This window comes from Megascapheus bottae, chromosome 28 (assembly GCF_031878675.1).
Source record: "Megascapheus bottae isolate mThoBot1 chromosome 28, mThoBot2.hap1, whole genome shotgun sequence".
Taxonomy (NCBI): Eukaryota; Metazoa; Chordata; class Mammalia; order Rodentia; family Geomyidae; genus Megascapheus; species Megascapheus bottae.
In genome coordinates, this window is record NC_143536.1 from 16,933,180 (window position 1) to 16,957,186 (window position 24,007).

At 48.4% G+C, this 24,007-nt stretch overlaps 1 protein-coding gene across 1 annotated transcript in view; it reads left to right on the plus strand.

Annotated features, from left to right (window-relative positions):
• The window catches only part of Bcr (BCR activator of RhoGEF and GTPase), a 132,186-nt gene extending 110,649 nt beyond the window's left edge, over positions 1-21,537 (plus strand). Inside the window, exons 15-23 of the mRNA XM_090320678.1 lie at positions 1,096-1,193; positions 3,605-3,736; positions 14,128-14,187; positions 15,151-15,260; positions 17,570-17,709; positions 19,053-19,187; positions 19,991-20,096; positions 20,491-20,653; positions 21,033-21,537. Of these exons, the coding sequence (XP_090176804.1) occupies positions 1,096-1,193; positions 3,605-3,736; positions 14,128-14,187; positions 15,151-15,260; positions 17,570-17,709; positions 19,053-19,187; positions 19,991-20,096; positions 20,491-20,653; positions 21,033-21,122 (1,034 nt within the window). The 3' untranslated portion in view covers positions 21,123-21,537. The remainder of the gene's footprint in view (positions 1-1,095; positions 1,194-3,604; positions 3,737-14,127; positions 14,188-15,150; positions 15,261-17,569; positions 17,710-19,052; positions 19,188-19,990; positions 20,097-20,490; positions 20,654-21,032) is intronic.
• The last annotated feature ends 2,470 nt before the right edge of the window (positions 21,538-24,007 follow it).

Here is a 24,007-nt window from a genome sequence, read left to right on the forward strand (position 1 = left end):
CCCAAGGCTTGAAGTCAGGGCTTGGGCACTATATTTGGTCTTCCTCAAGACTAGAGCTCTACAACTTGAGCCACAGCACTATTTTCAGCTTTTTCTGTGTATGTCTACTGAGGAATCGAACCTAGGTCTTCATGCATGGTAGGCAAGTACTCCACCACTAGGCCAAACTCCCAGCCCCTTTCCCTAAACTTTTGAGCCACAGCTCCATTTCCAGCATTTTGGTAGTGAATCAAGGATAAGAATCTCACAGACTTTCTTACCCAGGCTGGCTTTGAACCGGGATCCTCAGACCTGAGCCTCCAGAGTAGCTAGAATTATAGCCATGAGCTACCAAGCCTGGCTCAGTGGTGTTTCTTACACTTTTTTTTTTTTTGCTAGTCCTGAGCCTTGAACTCGGGGCTTCAGCACTGTCCTTGGGCTTTCTCAAGGCTATAGCTCTACCACTTGAGCCACAGCACCACTTACAGCTTTTTTTCTCTGTATATGGTACTGAGGGTCTTTGTGCATGCTTGGCAAGCACTCTACCACTAGGCCAAACTCACAGCCCACCAGTAGTGTTTCTAAACACATATCTCATTTCCCTTGCCACTTACAGCTGACCAGATCCCACACACATTCCCAGACCATGCTTCCTCTTCTTGGCATGAACCCAGCTTGCCCAGCACCAAGGAGCTATTTCCTGCACTCCACACTGGTCTAGATCGCTCTTCTCTTCCAGCTGTTTGCCTGATACAGAGTTATAGATGCATCTTCCATCCCTCCCAGGGTGGGCAACCTCTGCTATGACCTTGTTGTGTGGCACTCACTTCTCTGGATTGCAATGGAACAGTCACCTCTGTCCAGTGTAAGACCCACCTGTGTTACTGAAGCACTGTTAGCAGAGGATTATTGTTGAATGACCTGTGCTCCAAGAAGTACCATTTCCCCGCTCTACAGGCAGGGCAGTAGCATGTCGGGCATGTTCACAAAGGTCACTGGTTTACTGTTGTACTTTAAAGATTCTTTTTTTTTTCTGATTTCACAAATAATTCTTGCTCTTATAGAAAATTCAGGAAAGATGGAAAAGTATGTTTGCCGTCTTTCTGTCTCTCACAGATCTGTACTGCACCCTGGAGGTGGATTCCTTTGGATATTTTGTGAATAAAGCAAAGACACGTGTCTACAGGGATACCACAGAGCCAAACTGGAATGAGGTGAGGAGGCTTCCTTCCAAAAGGGGCCTGGCCAGGATGTTTGCCACATAATTCTAAACCTCCAGGAGCTTCCTAAGGGTTTCCCTCAAAAGCTCTGACACCAGCATTCCGGGAATCTTGAGAGGATGGGGGTGGAGAAATGATCCATTCAAGAGATTTTAGTCCAAGAGATAATGTCTTTGTGTTCTTGAGATTCTTACTAACCCCCAACACAATCTTGTTTAGTGAGAGATATGTTTTTAAGAACAGTACTTATGAAGGCTCTTTGCCTTGTTTTTGTTATTGCTGAGTATTTACCTTGTAGGTTTCCCTGGCATTTTTCCTCTGAAGCTGAAGTGGACTCCTGTAACTCTGTCAGCTTCCTGAACTAGAGCCCTGCCTATGGGGGTGGAAGGGAGCTGCAAGCAGACCCATTCTATCTCCCCTTCCCGTCCTGGTTGCCACTTGGTTTGTATAGTCAGTTGCTGTGCTCTTTTTGACTTTCGAAAACTAGTTTGTGGTATACCTTTGACCTGGAGTCATAGGAATGGACATGATTACAAAGAGACCAGTGTCCATGACATCCCCAGACCCATGATGCTATTTCCAGCTTCTTCAGCAATCTACCAACCTCCAGAACCTTGTTCTTAATGGTATAAGTGGCAACATCCAGGGCACAAATCTGCCACTCACTCCTTTCCCAGTATAGGAAGCCCGGGCAGCTTGCTCTGTGTTAGTTGTGTGACTAGTGGAACACCAGGAAGAAGCCATGAGATCAGAAAGAACCCAGGTCTTCACTTAGCAGCATCCCCGTTTGACTTGCTGCCTAGATAAGATGAGGGCACAAAGAACATAGTGACCTAGTATACACACACACACACACACACACACACACACACACACACACACACACACACACACACACACACACACACACACACTAAAAGATGTAGATCATCTAGAGGGACTCAGCTCCCATATTTCTCACTCACCTTCCAGAAAGAACTCTATATGCTCCTTTACCCTTCTCCACTTCCCCCTTAAACCTAAGTATGCATATATAAACAGGGATGTGAAATGCAGAATCTACTGAAGGCATTGAAGGGATAATAGGGGATCAAGTTCATGTCATAGTCACACATCTAACAGCTTGAAAGTCCAGGGAATATTCCAAATTCTCTCACCTCTTTGGATCACTTTTTTTGGGAGGGTAGGGAATAGAACTTTGTATTTTATGGCACAAAGGATAGAACCTAGAGCTTCACACATACAGCACAGTGTGCTATACCACTTGATTTTCATCTTTTTCTTTTTTTTTGGCCAGTCCTGGGCTTGAGTTAGGGCCTGAGTACTGTCCTTGGTTTTTCTCAAGGCTAGAGCGCTACCACTTGAGCCTCAGCACCACTTCTGGCTTTTTTCTATGTATGTGGTACCGAGGAATTGAACCCAGGTCTTCTTGCATGCTAGGCAAGCACTTTAACCACTAGGCCAAACTCCCGGCCCCTCATCTTTTTCTTTTAAATGATTGGGATTTGAACTCAAGGCCTGGCAGTTTGCTAGGCAGTTGCTTTATCATTTGAACCATACTTCTAACCCTTGATTTTATTATTTAGAAGTTTTAGGTTCAAAGCATAATTAACAAAGAGGACAGATTTCCACATACCTCTTGTAAATCCTGGGCCAGAGTGAATGAGATACGTTACAATCAGCAAACCTTAATTGATACACTGTTATCATTTCAACTCCATAGTTGACATCAAAGCTCACTCTTGGTATTATACATTCTATGGATTTCAACATGTATCTACCACTGAGATATCCAAAATGGGTTCCGTACCCTAAAAATGAACCACGTTCACATAACATTGACACCTATAGTCTCAGAAAATCTGCATGCTTTTATTATTATTTTTTTTTTGCCAGTCCTGGGCTTGAGCTCAGGGCCTGAGCACTGTCCTTGGACTTTCTCAAGGCTGGAGCTCTACCACTTGAGCCTCAGCACCACTTCTGGCTTTTTTCTATGTATGTGGTACCGAGGAATCGAACCCGGGTCTTCATGCATGCTAGGCAAGCACTTTAACCACTAGGCCAAACTCCCGGCCCCAATCTGCATGCTTTTAATAAGCACTTCTCACACTGGTAACGTGTAGGTTGCTTTTAGAGAAGCCAGGGTACAAAGTCTGTATTAGGTTTGACAGCAATTCGGTTCATTTAGAAGCACTCGGGCCAAGCCAGTGTCATGACAGTGATGCCCGTAAGGAATGCTCTGGAAGTCCCGGGTGAGGAGAGCCTCAAGCATGGGCCCTCCAAGGTGAGCAAGGACACCACTGTCGGTGTGCCATGAGTCAGAGGACTCTCCAGCCAATAGAGCTGTCTGACACACCTGGACTTGTTTGTTCATGGGTAACTTTTCTTCTTTCTCCAACCAACAGGAGTTTGAGATAGAGCTAGAAGGCTCCCAGACCCTGCGGATACTATGCTACGAAAAGTGCTACAACAAAATGAAGATCCCCAAGGAGGATGGCGAGAGCACAGACAGACTCATGGGGAAAGGCCAGGTCCAGGTGGGGCTGCCCATCCCTCCTGTCCTCTCTGGATGCTCCATGGTCTTTTCCATTTGGCATTTGTGGACCCTGAAGTGGCTTGGCTTTTTAACACCTGCCACAGCCAGCACCTTCCTGAATTTTATTCCCGCTCCTCTGAGTATCTGTTAGGTCCCAACTTGTCCCCAAAGAATTTCCCCAGTCAGCTTCTCAGCTCACCCACAGCCTTAGGAGAAGCTGGAGGAAGAGTTAGGTGGTATTCTGGGCAGAAATTGGTGATTATGGGGGCATCTCTTCTTGGAAAAATATAAGTGACTCAGAGTCTGTTTATCTGACTGAATTCTGAGGTCTAGACCCAGTTAACAACTGTATCCTTGAAGAGGGTATACATGGGTCCCACGTATAGAAGCCCCAGGACTGCCAAGGTGATGTCCATACAAGACCAGTGTATGGTACCCTAGTTCTTAGCAAGAACTAAGTCCTCAAGTCTTAGTTTTAGCCATACCCTGGAAACTACCACCAGTGTTCAGCATTTGTTGCCAAGCAGCAACTGGTACTGCCAGCCTTCAGCTTCTTGATGTTCTCAAGAGTTCTACAAGACAGCTGGGAGAAAGTTCTAATGTTCATCTTCCTTTCAGCACACCTCAGCAGTCCCAGCTCAGTCAGATCTACCTGCCCCACTCTTCTGTGGAAATAGGCTGGGTCTTAGGTACTGCTCCATCCTCCTTTGCAGCCACTGGAGGGAGAAGTTATGGCATTTCAGATGCCTGCTGAAGCACAGAGCTCACCTAGAAGCTAGCCTTTCTTCCCCAAGGACAGGAAATAAAATGGATACAGTGTTGCCAGGAAGTATACACTATTCTTCTTCACTGAGTAGTGTATGACTTTGCATTGAAGATCACAAGTCTCCTTATTCAGTGACAAGTTCTCCTACCTTAAATGGCCAAATTCAAGAGATACACACTGGTTTTCGTCCAAGGAAGCTTATTAGGGAAATGAAGGACTCAGGGCTTCCTCATACTGACCAAGTCTAAAAGCAGCAGTGTTCGTCTTGACCATCTGCCCCTTGTTCACTCTCTCCACCTTTATGTAGAACCTTACAGTGTGACTCAGCCACATAGCTGGGCCACTTCACCCTGTCAGTGCAGAGCACTTTCCACATTTCATAATTCTAGTTCTCAGCTCCTAAGAGTGAGGTGATACCTCGGGCTGAAAGTGGCGATTATGGGAAACTTGGAAACCTGTAAGTGACTCGTGTCTACTCACCTGACTTCATTCTGAAGTCTAGCCCCAGTTAACAACTGCATCCTTGAAGAGGGTGCCCCAGGGTTGGTATAGAAACTCCCAGGTATGCCAAAACATTGTCCATAGAGGACCAGTGTGTGGGACTGGTGCTTGTCTTCCTTGAGTGATGGTCATGACTCAGACCAGTTTAGTGTATGTCTCATTACTGCACCAGAAAACCTGAGACAGATTACTTACAGGATGAAAATGAAGTTTATTTAGCTGAAAGTCTAAGGTAGGGCAGCCCCATCATTACTGCATCAGAGCATCATGGAGTGATATGAAAAGAAGAGATCAAATCTTGAAAGAGAAAAGTAGAAAGGATTCAGGTCATTCTCAATCAAATAACAGCTTACTTGCTGACTTTCACTCAGGATCAGGAATCCCATAAGAGCTTCCTTAACCCAGGGCATCTCCCACGTGGCCTGGCCTCTCAGAGGCCCCTCTACATCAATGCCGTCCTGTTTAAGACCACACCTCCAGTACATACACCCTTGGAATCGCAAGTATGCTCATACTATAGCAACTGTGCTGTGTTGTTAGTTGTGGGACTTGAACTCTCTACACTACCAGGTCACTTCCGGTTTTCTGGTGGTTAATTGGAGATGAGTCTTTAGTGCCCCAGCTGGTTTTGAACCATAATCCTCAGCTCTCAGCCTCCTGAGTAGCTAGGATTATAGGCAATGAGCCACCATGCCCGGCTTGCTGAAGTTATTTAATAGAACTCTCTTACTTATCTTTGCCTATAAAGAACCAAACAACTCAAATGATTATTGGCATGTTTATTTTTTATTTGTTTTTTGGCCTATCCTGGGACTTGAACTCAGGACCTGGACACTGCCCTTGAGCTTTCTCAGGGCTAGCGCTCTACCATTTGAGCCATAACACCACTTTAGAATACCACTTCTGGCTTGTTCTATGTATATGATACTGATGAATCAAATCTAGAGCTTCATGCATGCTAGGCAAGCACTCTACCACTAGGCCACACTCGTGGCCTCAAAACTATCACTTGAGACACAGTGCTACTTTTGCCTTTTTTTTTTTTTTTTTTTTTTTGCCAGTCCACCACTAGGCCACTCTCCCAGCCTCTTCCTAACCCTTTTTGCTTTAGATATTTTCCAGGTAGGGTACTGCATTTTTTTTCATAGACCTCCATTCTCCTAATCTCCACCTCCGAAATAGTCGCAATGGAAGTCATGATACAGAGCCAAAATACTTCTTTATGCATACTTCAAGAGCTTTCTTTGGCAGGGAGAAAGGAGAACAACCTGAGCTGGACCACAGTGAAGGCAGGTACTCAGAATGATCACATTAAGGGAAGAGAGACCATAGTATAGAACAGGGCTCAGTTCCAAATACAGTGTGGACAATACTGGAATTTATAGCCAAGCAGCAAGGCAAAGAGCAGTGGATTGAATATTACTAAGAGAAAACATCATTAAGGGGGATTCTGGCCAAACCAGCCTAACAGCATTCTTACAGAAGACTGTACAGTTGATCAGATACCCCCTAGAGAATAATGAAGATGATGAACCTGCTGAGACAAAGGCAGATAATGAGTGGATAGAAGCTAGGTTGGCCCATTCTTTATGCCCCAGAGCAAATTTTGGAGAATTCCTTGTTGCTTTTCATTCCGGGTTACACCTGTGAAGTCTCACCGTGGCACAGAAATGAGACTTGGTAAGAGAAAGGTACAGAGTCATAGTTCTTTAAAAAGCTGCTGTGTCTCAGTGAAGTGATCCTAAGGAGGGTGAGGCAGGAAGATCACAAGTTCAAGGCCAACCTATTACTAAGATCTTGTCACTTAAAAAGGCCTAGGAAGGGCCAGGAGTTTGGCCTAGTGGTAGAGTGCTAGCCTAGAATGTATGAAGACCCAGGTTCAATTCCTCAGTACCACATACATAGAAAAGAAAAAAAAAAAAAAGAGCCAAAAGTGGTAGTGAGGCTCAAGTGGTAGAGCTCTATCCTTGAGAAAGGCCAAGGACAGTGCACAGGCCCTGAGCTCAAGCCCAGGACTGGCAAAAAAAAAAGTCAGGGGTGGGGGGTGGTATGAGGTAGCCCTTGGAGAACCTAACTGGCATGTGTGAAGCCCTGAGTTTGATATCCCAGTACATTGAAAATAACCCTTAAGGTAGACTATATTCAAAACCCTGATAGCCAGGAACCAGTGGCTTATGCCTATAATCTTAGCTACACTAGAGGCTGAGATCTTGAGGATCATGGTTTGAAGCCAGGTTTGAGAGAATCTTTAGTTAGCAGTAAAACTGGAACTGGAGGCATGGCCCAAGTGATAGAGTACAAGCCATGAGCAAAAAAGCTAAGGGAGAATATGAGGCACTGAATTCAAATCCCATTAGTAGCATATGCACGCACTCTCACGTTCGTGTACAAGAACTATAACAATGGACTTGATTCTCATATCTCAGCCTCCTGAGTAGACAAGATTATAGGCATGAGCCACTTATGCCCAGCATCAATGGAGTATTGAAATACAAGAGAAACTGAGAATTTATTGTCAAGAAATAGGATAGAGGTCACTGGATGGTAAATGACTGGAGAGGACAAGAAAATTTTGCCTAAACTTAACTTGCTAAACTGATGAAGCAGGAGTTTTGCTAAAATTGGATTCTTGAGCTTGAGATGCTGAAATAAGAAGGATGTTAGTTTAAGGCTAGTCCAGGCGGAAAGACTCTTTGCAAGACTCTTTCTTAATCCCCAGTGGATAAGATGGTGTATGGCTGTCATCCCAGCTATGGGAAGCCTAAAACAGGTATATCAAGGCCCAAAGAACTCACCTACACCGGAAGTAAAACCACATTAAGACAAGAATCTCTTTCAGTGCCCCCATCCTACTCCATGTAGCCTGAATGAGTCATTCTTTCCCACTCCGCCAAACTCATTTCCTTACCTAAAAATTGAGATGAGGGACATGGTACTCTGACACATTCTCTCAGGGTGTAGCCAGTGGTCGCTGCTATTATTATTCCTATTGTTATTGTTAATATAGAAATCCAGATCCTGCTCCCACTGTCTGGTTACTACTTCATCTGAGATATGAAGGGGAAACATGGCCCCTGACTCTCATTAGACTAGAAGACATCTCCTGCTGTGGGAAGTCATCTCATGGATGATTCACATGGAGGCCGTGGCTGGCCTGATTCCAGGAGACCTGGTCTCCTGGCTACAAGGGCTGCTTTGTGAGGTCCCAGGAGGAAGGAAGTTGGGAGAAGGGCTGATGATGCTGTGCAACCCCAGTCTGGTGTCTGTGTGGGATAGACCTGGGAGAGGCATCTATGACTTGCCAGGGCCCAGGCTTTCCCAGTGACGTCAGACACCCGCCATGCTGTGTGTGTGTGTGTGTGTGGAGGAGGACTTCTTGGCCCTCCACTTCCTCAGGCTGGGAGTCAGTGGGGATGATGTGACCTATAGTCCCATACAAGCTCCTTTTAGGCACCTTTGACTCCAAATGTACATTGAGTGTTTAAGGGGCCATGCTGAGAAGTCTTAGGGAAGACATTCAGACCCAGCCAGAAAGGCCTGCCTTGAGGCAAGAACCAGGATAGAAACTATACCCTAGCAAATCTGGTCACACACCTGTCCGGATACAAATGTCAGTCTTGTGGGGTTTCAGTTCTAGATTGGTATGGGCTCTGTTTCCTAGATAGTGCTGATGAGTACTAAGTTTAGTAACCATGGACCCAAGTCTGAGGTTTCTGCCTAATAAGCTCTTCGAACAACCAAATGTCCTAGTTACCAAGTCCTTGCTTTCCTTCTTATACAGTGGAGACTCCACAAGAGGAAGACAGACTTCCCCTTCCTGAACCCAGAATGGATGAACCGGTTTGTTCAGAATTGTAGAGTGCCAGAAAGGCAGAGTGACATGTAGAGCTTGGTACTGCTTCTGGGAAGAGCTAACTGTCCAGGGAGGGTCACCAGCAAGAAGAATCTAATTGGGATAGGGACGGGGGCTCAGGTTAGGATCCTTTCCACGCTGAGCCCAGTGCTGGCCCTCATGATAGAGGATCTCCTGCATGCCAGGCAGAGAAACTGTAAAAGAAAGATAATGTAAAGAAAGAGAAGTAAAAGAAAGACATGTTCCAAGAGGCCGGCCCTCCTAAGGGGCATGTGGTTTCAATGGTACTGTTACTTACAGACAAGATCAGAGCACAGGGAAACTTTCATAGAACTGGTGACACCAAGTCTGTCTCCAGGGAGAGGTTCCAAGTTGAAAACATTAACCTCTTTGCTTCAGGGCCAACAGGATTTGTAGTGTAGCCAGAGGAGGTTTCCCACTTCAGATCAGAGATGGCCACTCTGCAGTCCAACCTGGTGTGGCTAGGCAGGAACAAGGACCTATAGCTGTTAGTTGCCTTGAGACAAGAGCAGTATCCAAAATTATCACCAGAGTCTGTGAAGCCCAAAGCACTTAGAGCCTCTCAGCTGTTGGGTTTCCTCTTCAGGCTTTTTCCTTCTCTCCTTTCTATTCACAAATTTTCCACATTGCTAAATTCTCAGTGTCTTTAAGGGTAACTTTGTATCGAGTCATAGAGTTTTGTTTTTTCCCATTTTTCTACTTGTGTCATGTCTTCAGACTTTAATGTGTGTTGCTCTCTAGCAGACATCAGATTGATCCTACACTTGGTTTCCCTACTGTTTCTGGGGTTTAAACTCAGGGACTCACACTCATTTGGCTTTCTTGCTCAGCCAACACTGTACTTGATCTATATCTCCAACTCAGCTTTTTGCTGGTTAATTAGAGATGAGGTGTCTCAAACCATAATCTTCCAAATCTTAGGTTAGGATTATGAGTATGAGGCACCAAGGCCCAGCTTGATTCTGCAGATTTGATATAAGTAGAACTGTACCAGAACTGTTCTTTTGTAGTTAGTGATAGTTGATTTTTTTTTTTTTTTTTTTGGAGGGTGGTTTAGTTGTGGGGCTTGAATTCAGAGCCTGAGCGCTTTCCCTGAACTCTTTCACTCAAGGCTAGCACTCCACCAATTTGAGCTATAGTTTACTTCTGGTTTGCTGGGGTTAATTGGAAATGAGTCTCACAGGCTTTCCTGCATGGGCTGGCTTTGAACTATGATCCTTAGCTCTCAGCCTCCTGAGTAGCTATTATTATTAGAGTTATGAGCCACCAGTGCCTGTCTTAATAATGTTGTTTTGTTTTGTTTTGTTTTCTTGGTCCTGGGGTTTGAACTTTCGGCCTTAGCACTAGTAATGTTTTTAGGCTCTCCCTTGCCCTGGTATTTTCAGTAAAGGCTGAGTAGTGATCTACTCTATGCATGCCCCACAGTTTTGCTTCTCTACTCATCAATTGATTTAATACTTGGCTTGCTTCCAGTTGGGGGCTAATGCCATTGATGCTGCTGGAAATGCATGTTTGAATAAGTTTTTGTGTGTACAAATGTTTTGGTATGTGGCAAGTTGACACTGAGAAGCAATACTGTTTTTTTCTTCCATTTTCATTCCCTGTGAATGCTCCCATTTCTCCAAGTTCTCTCTAGCAAAATCCACAGCCCATCTTTCTTAGTTTAGCATCTGTGGGGGAAGGTTGCTGAGTGCTGACGATAAAGCACTAAGGTAAACATATATTCTGCCACTGACCTTCACCTCTTTATCTCTTTGAGTGATGCCAAGGACTTAGGAATCAGAATTGAAGCTGTGCTGGGAGTGAGGTTGGAGCAAGAGTTATAGCTCAAGTGATAAGAGTGAGAATGAACAAAATTGATTATAGTCGCAGGATAGAACCGGGAGACCATAGGGGATCTCTGATAGTCTCTGCAAAGACCTTCCCCAGAGAGTAGGTAACAATACAGACGCATGGAACCCCAGACAGGGCAACTGGGGATGCCCCATTACACCATCTAATCCTGTGACCATAAAAGTGGGGGTGGAAGCTCTTGTTGATGATGAGTGAGGGTGGAAGGAGCATTTCCTTCTTGGGAAGGAGAAACACACACACCCGACAGCATAGATGAGATCATGCCCTGTGGTCATTTGTCAGTGATGGCTCATCGAAGCCATGCTCACAGAGCAAGCAGGGCAACACTTGACCTCAGGAGGCCATCATGTAGGGTGGTCAGAGGCCTTAGGCTAGGGTCTTCCCACCCTCCTTCTGCCTCTAGGAGATGGATGGCAGTTTTCTGGGCCAGCCTCCAGGCAACTAACCATCAGGTCCATTAAGCACAATTCCTCCATAGTCCCTGTCTCCCCTCCCCATTGCCTAACTCCTGGAGTGACCTGAGCAATGGTACCTGAGACCACTGGATGTGAGCATTTAGGCACTCACCTGCCCAGCCCCCACCCTGCACAACAGCAGGCACACCCTCCAAACCCAACACCAGAGGTAGACCCTTGAGGGTACCCCAAGTGCTTCTTCCGTTTTTCCCCAGACTGCCATTTCCCAGCCCTCCTACTCATCAGTTTTTCCAAATCCCGGTCTCTCACTTGTTTATCTCTGTGATACTTTAAATAACTGCCCAAGAGAGCGTGCCAGCTTTGAATGCTGTGTGGGATTGGGCTGCCCTGAGGCCTGGGCCTCATCGTCCTGCTATTCTTTGTGCAGCTTCCACAGCACTAAGCACACACTGTTCTTTGGAGCAGAGCCAGCATCGGCCTTTCCTGCTGGATCCACTGATTTGGAGCTTTCATGCTGAATACCAAATGGCCAGTACACCAAGCCACAGAGAGAGGCTTGGTGTGGAGTCAACCTGGCAACATGAAAGCCTGGTGCTGGGCATCCTTGCTTGGGGATGGATGATAGCTGGAGCCCTGTGTGGTGCTGCTCATTGTCGGGGACAGGACCACATGCAGGGTGTGCTCTTCCCTGGGCCCATTGGAAATATGCTGTGTGATTATTGGAGTTATTGTTGGTGGGAGTGCAGGCCCCGGAACATTCTCCACAGCGCTGCTCCCAGCCCAAAATGAACTGATCAATCACACACATGTGTTAGTCAGTGTCTCCAAATTGGGACCACAGGAAACCAACCACTTGAGGAGGAAGCTAGTACTTAAGAGGAGACACACACTGGAATTCCCATAACCAATAGGCTTCCATAGGGGGAAGCCAGTGAGGGAAAGGGGGGCTGTTTTTCCCATACACAGATTTTTTTCAAAAATGGAATGCAGGGGTGATGGGAAACTCTGACCTTGGCTGGTCAGACTGTGGGGGCGGAGCTTCCCTGGAAGCTTGGTCAAAAGGTGGCAGAGGCTGGGAGCTGGCCACTGTGCTCCTGCCCAGCCCTGTGGACCTGACAGCAGCAAGGCGAGGATGCGAGAGTCGCCATCTATCCCCACCGCGATGCAGGGCTTCCTTCGGTATTTCCACCCCAGCTGGGCAGGCCGGAGCCGGGTATCCTCTACTGAAAAGCACCTATGTACTCGAGGCACTGCTCTGTGGACTCATATCCGAGACCTGGTGTGCAGGGGCAAGGTGGGCTAGCAGGTGGGCCGGGAAGGGCAGGGTCCCTGTCACCCACATGTCTGGTGCTTTTCCAGACCGGCTGGTTTATTCTTGACTTTCGCCATCCTGGGTTTTGGAGGGAGAAGGACCTCATGACTTGCCTTTCAGTGGTGAAGGAAAGGATTTGTCCTGCTTTGCTTCTGGGTTTCTGTTAAATCGCTTCTGAAGAAGGAAGGATGCCATGGAACTAGGAGTTGAGGATGTGGGCCAGTAGTATATGCTCCTCATCTCCTCCAACTGTGCCTGGTCTGGAGCAGGCCAGGAACTGGGATGTGGGACAGGCCATCGTGCCATCCCCTCGTTCCTTTCATGGAGGCCTGCAGTTCACTTTTTAGAGGAGTGCCTCTTGAGAGAGTTCTGGAAGCAACCTTGGAACCTTCTGGAAGCAAATGTAGGAGACTCCATGGTCCCATAGCCCTCAAAGGTGTTATTCTACCTTGTATGTGTCATTCTGGCTATACATTTCAGACTCTTGAGAAATATTAATTAGTAGGTCTTGGGAGAGAAAGTAAGAAGAGTTCACACCCAAGAGTGTGTGTGATGAGCCTCTATGCCTGCCTGGCAAGTACAGGGAGAAAGGCCCAGGCACACCTGCTGGGACATGGTGGCATCCCCTGATATCCTTGTTTTCCACCTGCAGAAGGGCCAGGTAGCTATGGACTCTTGTGTTCCCTGTGCTTAGCACTGTTGCATGCTTGCAGGTGTGCACATGTGTGCATGGAAGCCATGAGGTGTGGTCCCTGCTCTCAAGTGGCTTGTCTAGTAGAAATAACTATCTGAACCAACAGTGAAAAGGTGAAAACACGTGGCCATGTGTGGTGTGTGCCAGGCTGTAGTGTGGGACAGTGGCTCCCTAACCTGGCTTCATACCAGTTACCCTAGAGGTTTTTTGTTGTTGTTGTTGTTGTTCTGTTTTTAAAAGACACTGCCTTCTCCCTAGCCTGTAGTTTTGGCCATATCCTGGAACTGCTGCTTGCAGAAAGAGTGCTCACCAAAAGGGTATGATACAGACACATGTGGCCATCATGCCGTGAAGACTATTTATCTGACATTAACTAACCAGCTACTGGATGTGTTCTATGGGTGTTGAAATTAGAGGGGAGCTTCCTTAACCCTCCCTTTACCCATATCATAATATGGGGTCAGGCTCTGACTTCCGTGTGACCTGACTGTAAGCCATAGGACTAACCTGGCCTGGAAACTTCTGTCACAAGCCAAACCATGGCACAGCCAAAAAGCAGTGTCCATTTCCTAGGTTCCCCGTGACTCTGGGATGCCAGGCACCCTAAAAGTTGCTACTGAAATTGGGCTTTACACCAACTGCTCCTCCTCTACTAGGCACTTAGGATGTGAGTGTGTGACTCCACTGGGGACAAGTGAAGGGGGTAGAGTGCAGGACCCTGATCTGGCACACTCTCTGCTGTGAGGTCAGACCCACGTAGCAAAGCCTGGGATCAGTAGAGCCCTAAGGATCTAGGGTCATCTAATAAGTCCTCCCCCTTTCTCAGCCCTTTGTAGCCTCTGGGTAGAGGTGTTGGCTGCACTTGGACTGTACTGCGGAATTAGTATATAGAACAGTAGCAGGTGCAGGCCCCTTCCAGGAAAAACCTCTGAACGGACCCAAGGGCCTCTATTTATCCTGCCTCTTTGGTTTCAGCTGGACCCCCAGGCCCTACAGGACAGAGACTGGCAGCGGACTGTCATCGCCATGAATGGGGTATGTAGCTATAGTCGGTGCTTCCTTCCCACAGAAAGGCCCTACTTCCTTCTGAAGTATAAGGAGACTAGCCTGAACTAGTAGTGTCTTGAGAGAAAGCATGATTGAAGAAGGCAGCACTCCTTGCAGAGCAGAAGCAGTATGCACAGGAAGTAATCTTCCATTTGGTGGCTGAAATGCTATCACAATCTAAACTGGAACCAAATCTATGAAACCACCTAGACAGGGAAGCTTCAAACCAGGACCCTTAGAATCTTGCCATAGAAAATGAGAACTCTGGGCTGGGAATGTGGCTTAGTGGTAGAGTGCTTGCTTAGTATGCACGAAGACCCCAGTTTGATTCCTCATTACCACAAACATAGGAAAGGCCTGAAGTGGTGCTGTTGCTCAAGTGGTAGAGATCTAGCCTTAAGAAAACCCAAGGACAGAACTCAGTCCCTGAGATCAAGCCCCACCCCCCACCTCCCCACCCCCCCCCACCCCCGCTCCAAAAAAAAAAAATCAGCACACCTCTTTAGGAAGTTCAGGGTCCTGGATTCAGATTCCTTCAGTAACTATCCCCCGTTAAAAAAAACAAGGAAATTTGCAACCGTATACCCCAAAGCTGGGTATATATGATGAAATTAAATTAGTGTCTGATAATATTTGGCTCTTGGTTAAATTAGTCTCTTAAGTTTTTCTGGACCTTCCGTTGTTTTGTGTACTGAAGATTTAACCCAGGGCCTTGGGTTAAATCACTACTGCTATTGTAACACTACCACTGAGCTATCCCCTGACCCAATCTGCCTATGGCTTTAAACTGTTAATACAGAAAAGCAGTGGGGTTATGGGAGGGGGTTCTGGAGGAACCAGTCCTTGGGCCAGCCTCCCCATCCGTACTGGATTAGACCAAGGGGTTTCACCTGTTTGCCCTTGTTCTGTATAGAGCAGAGGGTGAAGCTTTGCTTTTTCCTCCCACTGCAGATTGAAGTGAAGCTATCAGTCAAGTTCACAAGCCGGGAGTTCAGCTTGAAGAGAATGCCTTCCCGCAAACAGACAGGGGTCTTTGGAGTCAAGATTGCTGTGGTCACCAAGTGAGTGGTGTAGGGGAGTGGGGGGGGGGGCATGGAGAACTTGTACCCCAAGAAGTCTGTGCCTGAAGGTGATTCTGAGGGTCAGCAGCCATGATTCTCTCCTCTCTCTACATGGCCACTGCATAGGGAATCTGCCTGGGCCTCTGGGATCACTGTGTGCTAAGTTACCTCCTGTGTTTACTGCAAAACCAGCTCTGGAATGTTTTTGCCTCCTTCCTGTGGAAGTAGTAGCTTGGCTCCTGTCTGACTCCAGGAACTGCCCAAGTGCAGTTTGCTTCCCTTGCTTGGAATTTGCCCTGATCCCAGGTTCCTGTGAATAATTGTAACCCCTGCCCCTTTGTTATGAGACCGTTGCCAGGAGAGCCCTGTTTGTTGGTTTAAGAGCAATTCTTGGGGATAGAAGCCACTTCCTCCCAGATTTTCACTCACTTCCCTAGGATGGAATCGGGCCTGACCCCTGACCTCCTCTCTGGTCATCTGCACCATGGCCCATGTCAGTCCTTCCCCAGGCCCTGTTGTATCCAGACACCACTCCTGGCTCACTACTTCAAAGAGGCTCTGAGTTATTGGTTCTCACTGTTCCCAAATAAGTACTCTGGTGAAGAAGGGTTTGGGAAAGAGCTTTTCTTGGCTCCTGAATCCAGTTGTAAAGCAAACTGGCCAAACAGCATGATGAAGTTCTCTTACTCTTGAGTCCTATTTGGAGGGACTACAGTCATCTGTTGCTACAACCTAAAACAAGCACAATTAAAAGGGCAGGAAATGTGGACAACCCTGAAAGGTTCCAGTCAGCAGATGTTGAGTATCTTCTGAATGAAGGGCTTATCTCTCAAGGAGGCCTGGAGGGTAAAGGGCTATACTTTACATAGCAATCTAGTGATGGAACCAAGACCCAGTTCCATCTCCTCTAAGACTGCTTTCCAGGACACCTACAGCCTCTTGTTGATACAAGGCCTGAGTTCCTATTTTGTTTTTTTGTGCCAGTCCTGGGGCTTGAACTCATGGCTGAGCTTTTGTACCCAAGGCTAACACTCTACCCCTTGATCCACAGCTTTACTCTGTGTGTGTGTGTGTGTCTGTGTGTGTGTGTGTGTGTGTGTGTGTGTGCGCGTGTGTGTTTTAGTGACTAACTGGAGATAAGAGTCTCACAGACGTTCCTGTTCCGGCTGCCTTTGACCCATGATCTTCAGATCTTAGCCTCCTGAGTACCTCAGATTACAGACATGAACTACTGGCACCTAGTTGGGGCCTGGGATCTTTAACTGCGCTCCATTGGGCAACTTCACTTACAAAAATGGTAGTACTGTGGGCATGGTGGCTCACCCCTGTAATCCTAGCTACTCAGGAGGCTGAGATCTGAGGATCGTGGTTCAAAGCTAGCCCAGGCACTAAAGACTATGAGACTCTTTATTTCCAAGTAACCACGAGAAAAAAAAACAGAAGTGTTGCTGTGGCTCAAGAGGTAGGGTAGTAGCCTTGAGCTGAAGAGCTCAGGGACAGCGCCCAGACCCAGAGTTCAAGTCCCACAACCAACAGGAAAAAAAGAAAAAAAATGGCAATATGACGCCAGTGGCTCATGCCTGTAATCCCAGCTTACTCAGGAGGCTGAGATCTGAGGATCACAGTTCAAAGCCAGCCCAGGCATGGAAGTCCCTGAGACTCGTATCTCTAATTAACCACTGGAAAACTGAAAGTGGCACTGTAGATCAAGTGGCAAAGTACTAGCCTCGAGCTGAAGAACAGTGTTCAGGCCCAGAGTTTAAGCCCTACAACCAACCAAAAAACAAAGAAAAAAAAGGAAAAGAAAAAGATAGTACTTGCCAGGCTCATACTTGTAATCCTAACTACTCAATAGGCTGAGACTTAAGGAATGTAACTCAAAGCCAGCCTGGGCAAGAGTTCATGAGACTCCATTTAACTACCAGAAAACTGGAAATGTCACTGTGGCTCAAAGTGGTAGAGTGCTATCCTTGAACAAAAATGCTCAGGGATAACACCTAAGCCCCATAAGTTCAAGCCCCATAACTGCCCCCCCTCAAAAAAAAAAGTACTGGCTAGATACATCAAGCGGGGGAAAAGGTTCCTGACTTTCTCCAAAGTGTGTGTGCAACTTGAAAAGGTTCAGTGGCTTTCAAGCCCTTTGAAAGGCCCCTATGAAAAGCATGTGATGATGACTGAGTTTGCAGGCAGAGGAAACATGCAGGAGACTGTGTGTAGCCCCAACCCAAGTACCTTCATCACCTTCCTCATCCCCATCTTGAAGTCTGTAGATAAGTGACAGGGCCCTAAAGACATCTGTCCCCTTGCAGGAGAGAAAGGTCCAAGGTGCCGTACATTGTGCGCCAGTGTGTGGAAGAGATTGAGCGCCGGGGCATGGAGGAGGTGGGCATCTACCGTGTGTCTGGAGTGGCCACGGACATCCAGGCGCTGAAGGCTGCCTTCGACGTCAGTGAGTGTTCACCTGGGCAGCGTGGGGGGAAGGTGTGGCTAGTGGTGTCCACACTCGGAGGGCATCCTGTGTGGCTTGTGCCTGGCACCTCCATTGTTATATGACTGGAAACTATGAGATGAGGCTGAGTGAGGTGGTGCACACCTGTAGTCACAGCATTTGGGAGGCTAAAGTGTCTTCTGCTAGACTGCACTACACAGGGAATCCAGCCTGGGCTACATAGCAAACAAACAAACCAATAAGAACGTGATTGCTGGGCTCAGTGATCTGTGCCTAGAGTCCCAGCTACTCAGGGAGGTAAGGTAAGAGATTTTATTTGAGCCCAGAAGTTCAAAGCCAACCTGAACAGCATAGACCCCATCTTAATAGTAGTGTTAGACCAGGGGCTGCTCCCATGGGACTTGACCTGCTAGGCCCTGGAGGTGAAGAGTGCAGTGTGCGGGCCGGGGGTGTGGCCTAGTGGTAGAGTGCTCACTTGGCATGCATGAAGCCCTTGGTTCAATGCCTTGGTACCACATATACAGAAGAGGCCTGAGTGGTACTGTGGCTCAAGTGGCAAAGCACAAGCCTTGAGCAAAAAATGTCCAAGGACAGTGCCCAGGCCCTGTGAGTTCAAGCCCCAGGATGGGCAAAGAAAAAAAAAGTGCAGTGTATGACTAGCCTATGTGAGGATCTGTAGGGACAAAGAGCACGTGTGCAATCCAGCTCCTGCCAGTGCCGTAGCCTATCCATCTTTTCCATGAACCTGGACTCTGGGAGGGAGGAGGAGCTGGCCCAGTTGCCACAAGGTCCTTGCTCAGCATCCTTGAAGTGCAGGGGGTGTAGAAGCAGGGCTTGCCAGGATTTCATCCCTGCCAACGGTTGTGGGGCATGCACCACCTGCCTTGATCCAGTTTTCAAGGGCCCAACACCCTTGGGTGGTCACTTGATCCATATCAGCTCCCACTGGGCAACCTGACGGGGCCTGGCCTGAAGCGTGGGGGACTGGTGGCTACCCAGGCCCAAAAGAAAACACTAATTTCAACTCTAAAATGGCTCAGCTGATCCCGGTGCCTTCCTATTAGACAGATGCCAGCACAGGTACTTCTAGTAAAAGGCCCAGGTCTGCCCACTTCCTGGCCAGGCGCTTCTGGCACTATCTCAGACCTGCTGCTTGCTGAACAGGCAAGAGGTGTGGGATGAGCTCACCTCCCCAGTCCTGCCCAGACTTAGATCCCTGGGTGCTTGGGAACAGAAAGCTGAGCTGCTCAAAGGGCAGTGGTCAGCGTGGCAAGGACTGCATAGCCCAGCAGAAGCTTCAGCTCAGGGTCCACCTGCAGACTCCCTCCCTGCGTTCTTTCTAGATAACAAGGACGTGTCGGTCATGATGAGTGAGATGGACGTGAATGCTATCGCTGGCACACTGAAGCTTTACTTCCGGGAGCTGCCAGAACCCCTCTTCACTGACGAGTTCTACCCCAACTTTGCCGAGGGCATCGGTAAGCATCAGAAGCCTCAGCCTTGTGGAGGACATCTCCCCACTTTCTCTCCTGCCCACTGCTGCTTGTGAGAAGAAAGACCAAAGCTGTGTCCCTTACCACGGTCCACATTGCAGCCCTCCTCTAGTGAGCTACGGGGTGGGGTTGAGGTCAAGCTTCTTCCAAAGATGCCTTTGCCAGTCCTCAGTCCCCCAGGACTGCCTGTCGCCCCTCCCTGGACCCTGCCCTGCAGGCAGTGTACCCATGTGTGAGGACTTCGAGACTGCAGCCCTCCTTCCTTTGGGCCCTTTCAGCAGAAAGCCTGTTCCCTGTAGCCTTCTGGTACCACTCGTTCCATCCTTCATCTTGTTCCACTCTGCCTGCCTCTTGCCATGTACTTCGGCTCCTCCTGGGAGCCTACGCAGCAGAAGTCAGCCCCAAGCACAGCTCAGTTCCTAAGCAGCTCCTATTATGGTACCTCTGCTCTTGGTACAGAGGGTGTTTTTGATCCTTCTGTAATGAGGCAGGCCTTCAAGACAGTTCATGACCCACCAGGCACCCATCTCAGAGTCCAGAGCCAGAGTTGTGCCGTGTGAGCAAGCACGAAGACCCAGGTTCGATTCCTCAGTACCACATACATAGAAAAAAGCTAGAAGTGGTACTGAGGCTCAAGTGGTAGAGCTCTAGCCTTGAGAAAGTCCAAGGATCGTGCCCAGGCCCTGAGCTCAAGCCCAGGACTGGCACAAAAAAGAAATAAACAAAAAAACATAGAGGTCTCTAGTGTGGTTGCAGCCAAGGACATTAACCCTCCCTGCTTTCTACAGCTCTTTCAGACCCTGTTGCAAAGGAGAGCTGCATGCTCAACCTACTGCTGTCCCTCCCAGAGGCCAACCTACTGACCTTCCTCTTCCTTCTGGATCACCTGAAAAGGTTAGTCCTGGCTCTTCTGTGGGGTGCAGCGCCCCGGGACACCACATAGTCAGTGGAACTTTTTCGTTCCACCCATTGCCCTTCCCCCTCTGGGGACTGGAGACAGTGCCTCAGCCGCAGCCCGCACTGCACTCACACCTGTACTTTCTCTCAGGCTGTGGCCCAGAGTGGGCCCAGCTTTCCAACAGGCTGGCTTTGCACACTCTATCGGGCTCTTCAGACTGTAGGGTGGGGTGACTTTCAGCACAAAGTTGTACGATGTTTGGAGCCTGTGCAAGGCCAGAAGGGATGATGCCACCACCATATTCCCACCGTATTCTTCAGGGGTACTCAGGCCCCTCAGTAGTTGAGGCTCTGTTCCCAAGACAGCAAACTCTGCTTTGGCTGTCTACAGGGTGGCTGAAAAGGAGACCGTGAACAAGATGTCTCTGCACAACCTTGCCACAGTCTTCGGCCCCACCCTGCTACGGCCCTCAGAGAAGGAGAGCAAGCTCCCTGCCAACCCCAGCCAGCCCATCACCATGACCGACAGCTGGTCCCTGGAGGTCATGTCCCAGGTATGGAATATTGCCATTAGCCCATGTTCTCCTGCCCTGACAGAGGTGGCCTCAACCCGCTCCCTGCTGAATCCTGCCAGCCAGTCCCACCTCCAAGGTACAGGGGCTGGAGCCGGGGGCAGGGGTGTGCAGGGTGGGGGGTGGGGAACATACTGCATGTCCCTCTGCATTTTGCAAGGTTTCCAGGGCCAAGCCTACTTGCTGCTGGTCCCTCGGATTCATCCAGCCTGAGTTCTGAAGCCCATACAATCCCAAAGTGTGTGTTGTTGGGAACCCGCCCCTCTTAGCATGAGGGGCTCCCACAGTATCCCACATCCAGCTTACATACCAGCCTGCAGCCCTGAGGGCAATTTGCTTCATTCATTCTCTGCCTGTACAGGTCCAAGTGTTGCTGTACTTCCTTCAACTGGAGGCCATCCCTGCCCCCGACAGCAAGAGACAGAGCATCCTGTTCTCCACTGAAGTCTAAAGGCCAAGCAGCATCTCCTTAAGAGGCCAGCCAAACGGCCTGGAACCTGTGGCATAACAGGCCATCTGTAAAGTGGGAACCACGCTGCAGGCCATCTGCCAAAAGACTAGTACCCAAAGCAGATCAAGTGACCTTGGTAGATCCCAGCCAAGCCTGTCTGCAGTCCCTGAGCTGGCCTTGGACTGTCGTTTTTAATGCCACCACCAGAGGGTGCCCCAAGCCAGCATGTCTTAGTGTGGAGGCCTGGCTGCAAGGAGAGAAGGTGAAGGAAGTGGTTTTTTGTGAACTTAATTTATCAGAGTTTAGAAGATTTCTACTGGATCACTTGTCAAGATGCACCCTCTCTGGAGAGACAGTATCGCCACCAGATTCCCTCACGATTGTGTCTTGAATAAAATGCTGCTGCTGCTTCATACTGTGGGGGCCACAGCCCTGTCCCTGTGCAGGTGGGGGCATTCCAGTTTCCCTGGCTTAGAAATTCAACTATATTTGTTAACAGGGTTTGAGAAGCTAAGTCAGCACTGGGTAGCTTTGAATCACCGCTTGCTTCTTCTTTCTTTTCTTCCTAGGCTTTCTGTGCAGAAATGGGTTGGCTTTCCCTTCTTTCTTGTCGCTTTGTTTTGCTCTTTTTGTGTTCCTCCGAACATGATTCAGTCTGTAGCAGGGAAGTACAGGGGACCAGACCCCAGGGGAGAGAGGCCCTGAGAAAGTGACCACGTGTACCCATCCTAACTGCCCACCTGGTCCTGGCTACCCTTCCTGGCCTCTGAAGGCCTTGATTTCTCTGACCTTGCTCTGCCTGTTTCCTCCCTTCCCTTCTCCTCCTCCTCTTCCTCCCTGCTCATAGCTGAAGAGACTCAGTTGGCTTTTGTACAGGTTTCTTCTCTGTGGCGGCAGTGTGCTGACAGCTTGTTTTAACACTTTGATCCGAAATAGCCTTTTGATACTTGAATATTTTTAAGTTTTATACATAGTTTCTAATTTTTTTTCCTAACAGATTCAGATACGTAATAAGATAGGAGAATGTACTCTGGACAGTCTGTGTCCTGGCAACATTTGTCTTCCGCTTGTGGTGGGAGTCCGTTATGACCTCTCTGTAGGATGAGAAACTTGGAGGGTTTAGGGAAGCCAGGAACGGGGAAGAAGGGCTTCCACCACACAGGAGATGGTGGAGAGTCCTGTTCACCCGCCCCCACTCCCTGCACTAGCACCGGCACCGGAATCTCTGTGCCTCCCTTGCCACCCAGCTTAGAGAAGAGAGGATGTGCCACCAAATAGTTTAAATATGGGGCATTACTCTTTTAAAAAGAGGGAGTTGGAGGTGGAAGGAACTGAGCTACAGTTCCAGTTCTGGTTCTGCATAAGAGGGCATGCCACTAACCAGAGAAGGAGAGTGGAGTGGGACTCAGGAGAGCAGGACACTAGAACCTGCTGGGACAGTTCCCATGACCCTTCACATGTGGTAGGGAGGAAGAACGAGGCTTCTGCCGAGCCTGAAGCACATAGGGGTTACTTGACAGCCAGGGACAGAAGCTCGAAAACCAATAAAGCCAGGACAGATATCGACACAGTGTGTAGTTACTGACTTTTTTCCTTCTGTAGCATAGGGCTGCCCTCTTGGGTGATGAGAAATGTGCTTGTGTACATTTCTGCATCCATTTCCATCCATCTCCAACCCTTCAGCCCCTCAAGAGAAACACACTTTGCTTAGAAAAGCCAAACCCAGCCCTTAATTTCTCTTCCCTCTATGTCTCTTGATTTGCATCTATCGCCTTGAAACTGGAAAGCAATATCTCAGCGTGTGTGCCAATTCCCATTTCCTCACCCACCCTCCTCCTCTTGCCTTTTATTTATATGGGACGTGTGTTCTTTCATGATGGAATGACCACTCTGTAGTTATAAAGTGCTCCCTCACTACCAGGCCACTGTGGTGGTAATGGTGATTGCTTTAGAACTGAGGCTGCCTCCATTTTCCCATCTCACGCTTTGCCAGCCTGTGTGTGAGTCAACAAAGCTTCACAGGGCCGGGAAAATATAGTGATTCTTCTGGAGTCAGGAGGTCTCAGCTCTGGGCAAAATCCCAGAGCCCTTTTGACCACCCTGAGTCTAGGCACAGCAAGCACAGCTTGCAGCAGCCTGTCCTTCCTTTGGTGGGTAGCTGGTCTCCTAGCAGCTGTGATCCTGTTTTGAGGTCAGTTGTCTATATACCCCCGCCCTGGGGAAAAAAAAAGGACTGTGGACACTTTCATTAAAGTTACCTAAGATGACTCAAGTTTGTGGTGATTTCTAAATTTAAGAGAAAGACTGCTCAACACCTCTGGGAGAAAAAAAGCCTCTAAGCTTCTGAACTGAGATGGGCAGCCGGTGACAGGGAGGTCTAGGGGCCTGAGAAGCCTTGCAGGACCAGTTAGGCCACCAGTAAGGAGCAGGTCAACACTTGCCACTTCAGAGAAGCCAGCCAGGTATGTTCTGAGTGCCAACAGGCAGGCACTGGCACACGACCCCAAAACATGGACTCGTCCCCAAACATGAAGCAATCTGGTTTGGGCAAGGATCATGGATTTGGCTGAGAGGGAGGAAAAAAGAAGCCACCTTGGGAGGTGCAGGTGAGGAAGGTGACAGAAGGAAATCTGCTAGTATTCCTTGTATACTGGGCCCCCTGTAGGAGGATTACACTAGCCTGGGCCCCTGATCTCACCTGTGCTGCAGGGAGCCCTCAGCCTGGTGGTCTCTACCAAGCTCTGCATTCCTGTTGCCTGAATAGGGGACACGGGCATTCTTTAACCATGTCTAACTTGGTCTCCAAAGCTGTCCAGGCCAGGAGCCAGTGGCTCACACTTGTAATTCTACCTATTTAGGAGGTTGAAATCTGAGGATTAACCAGC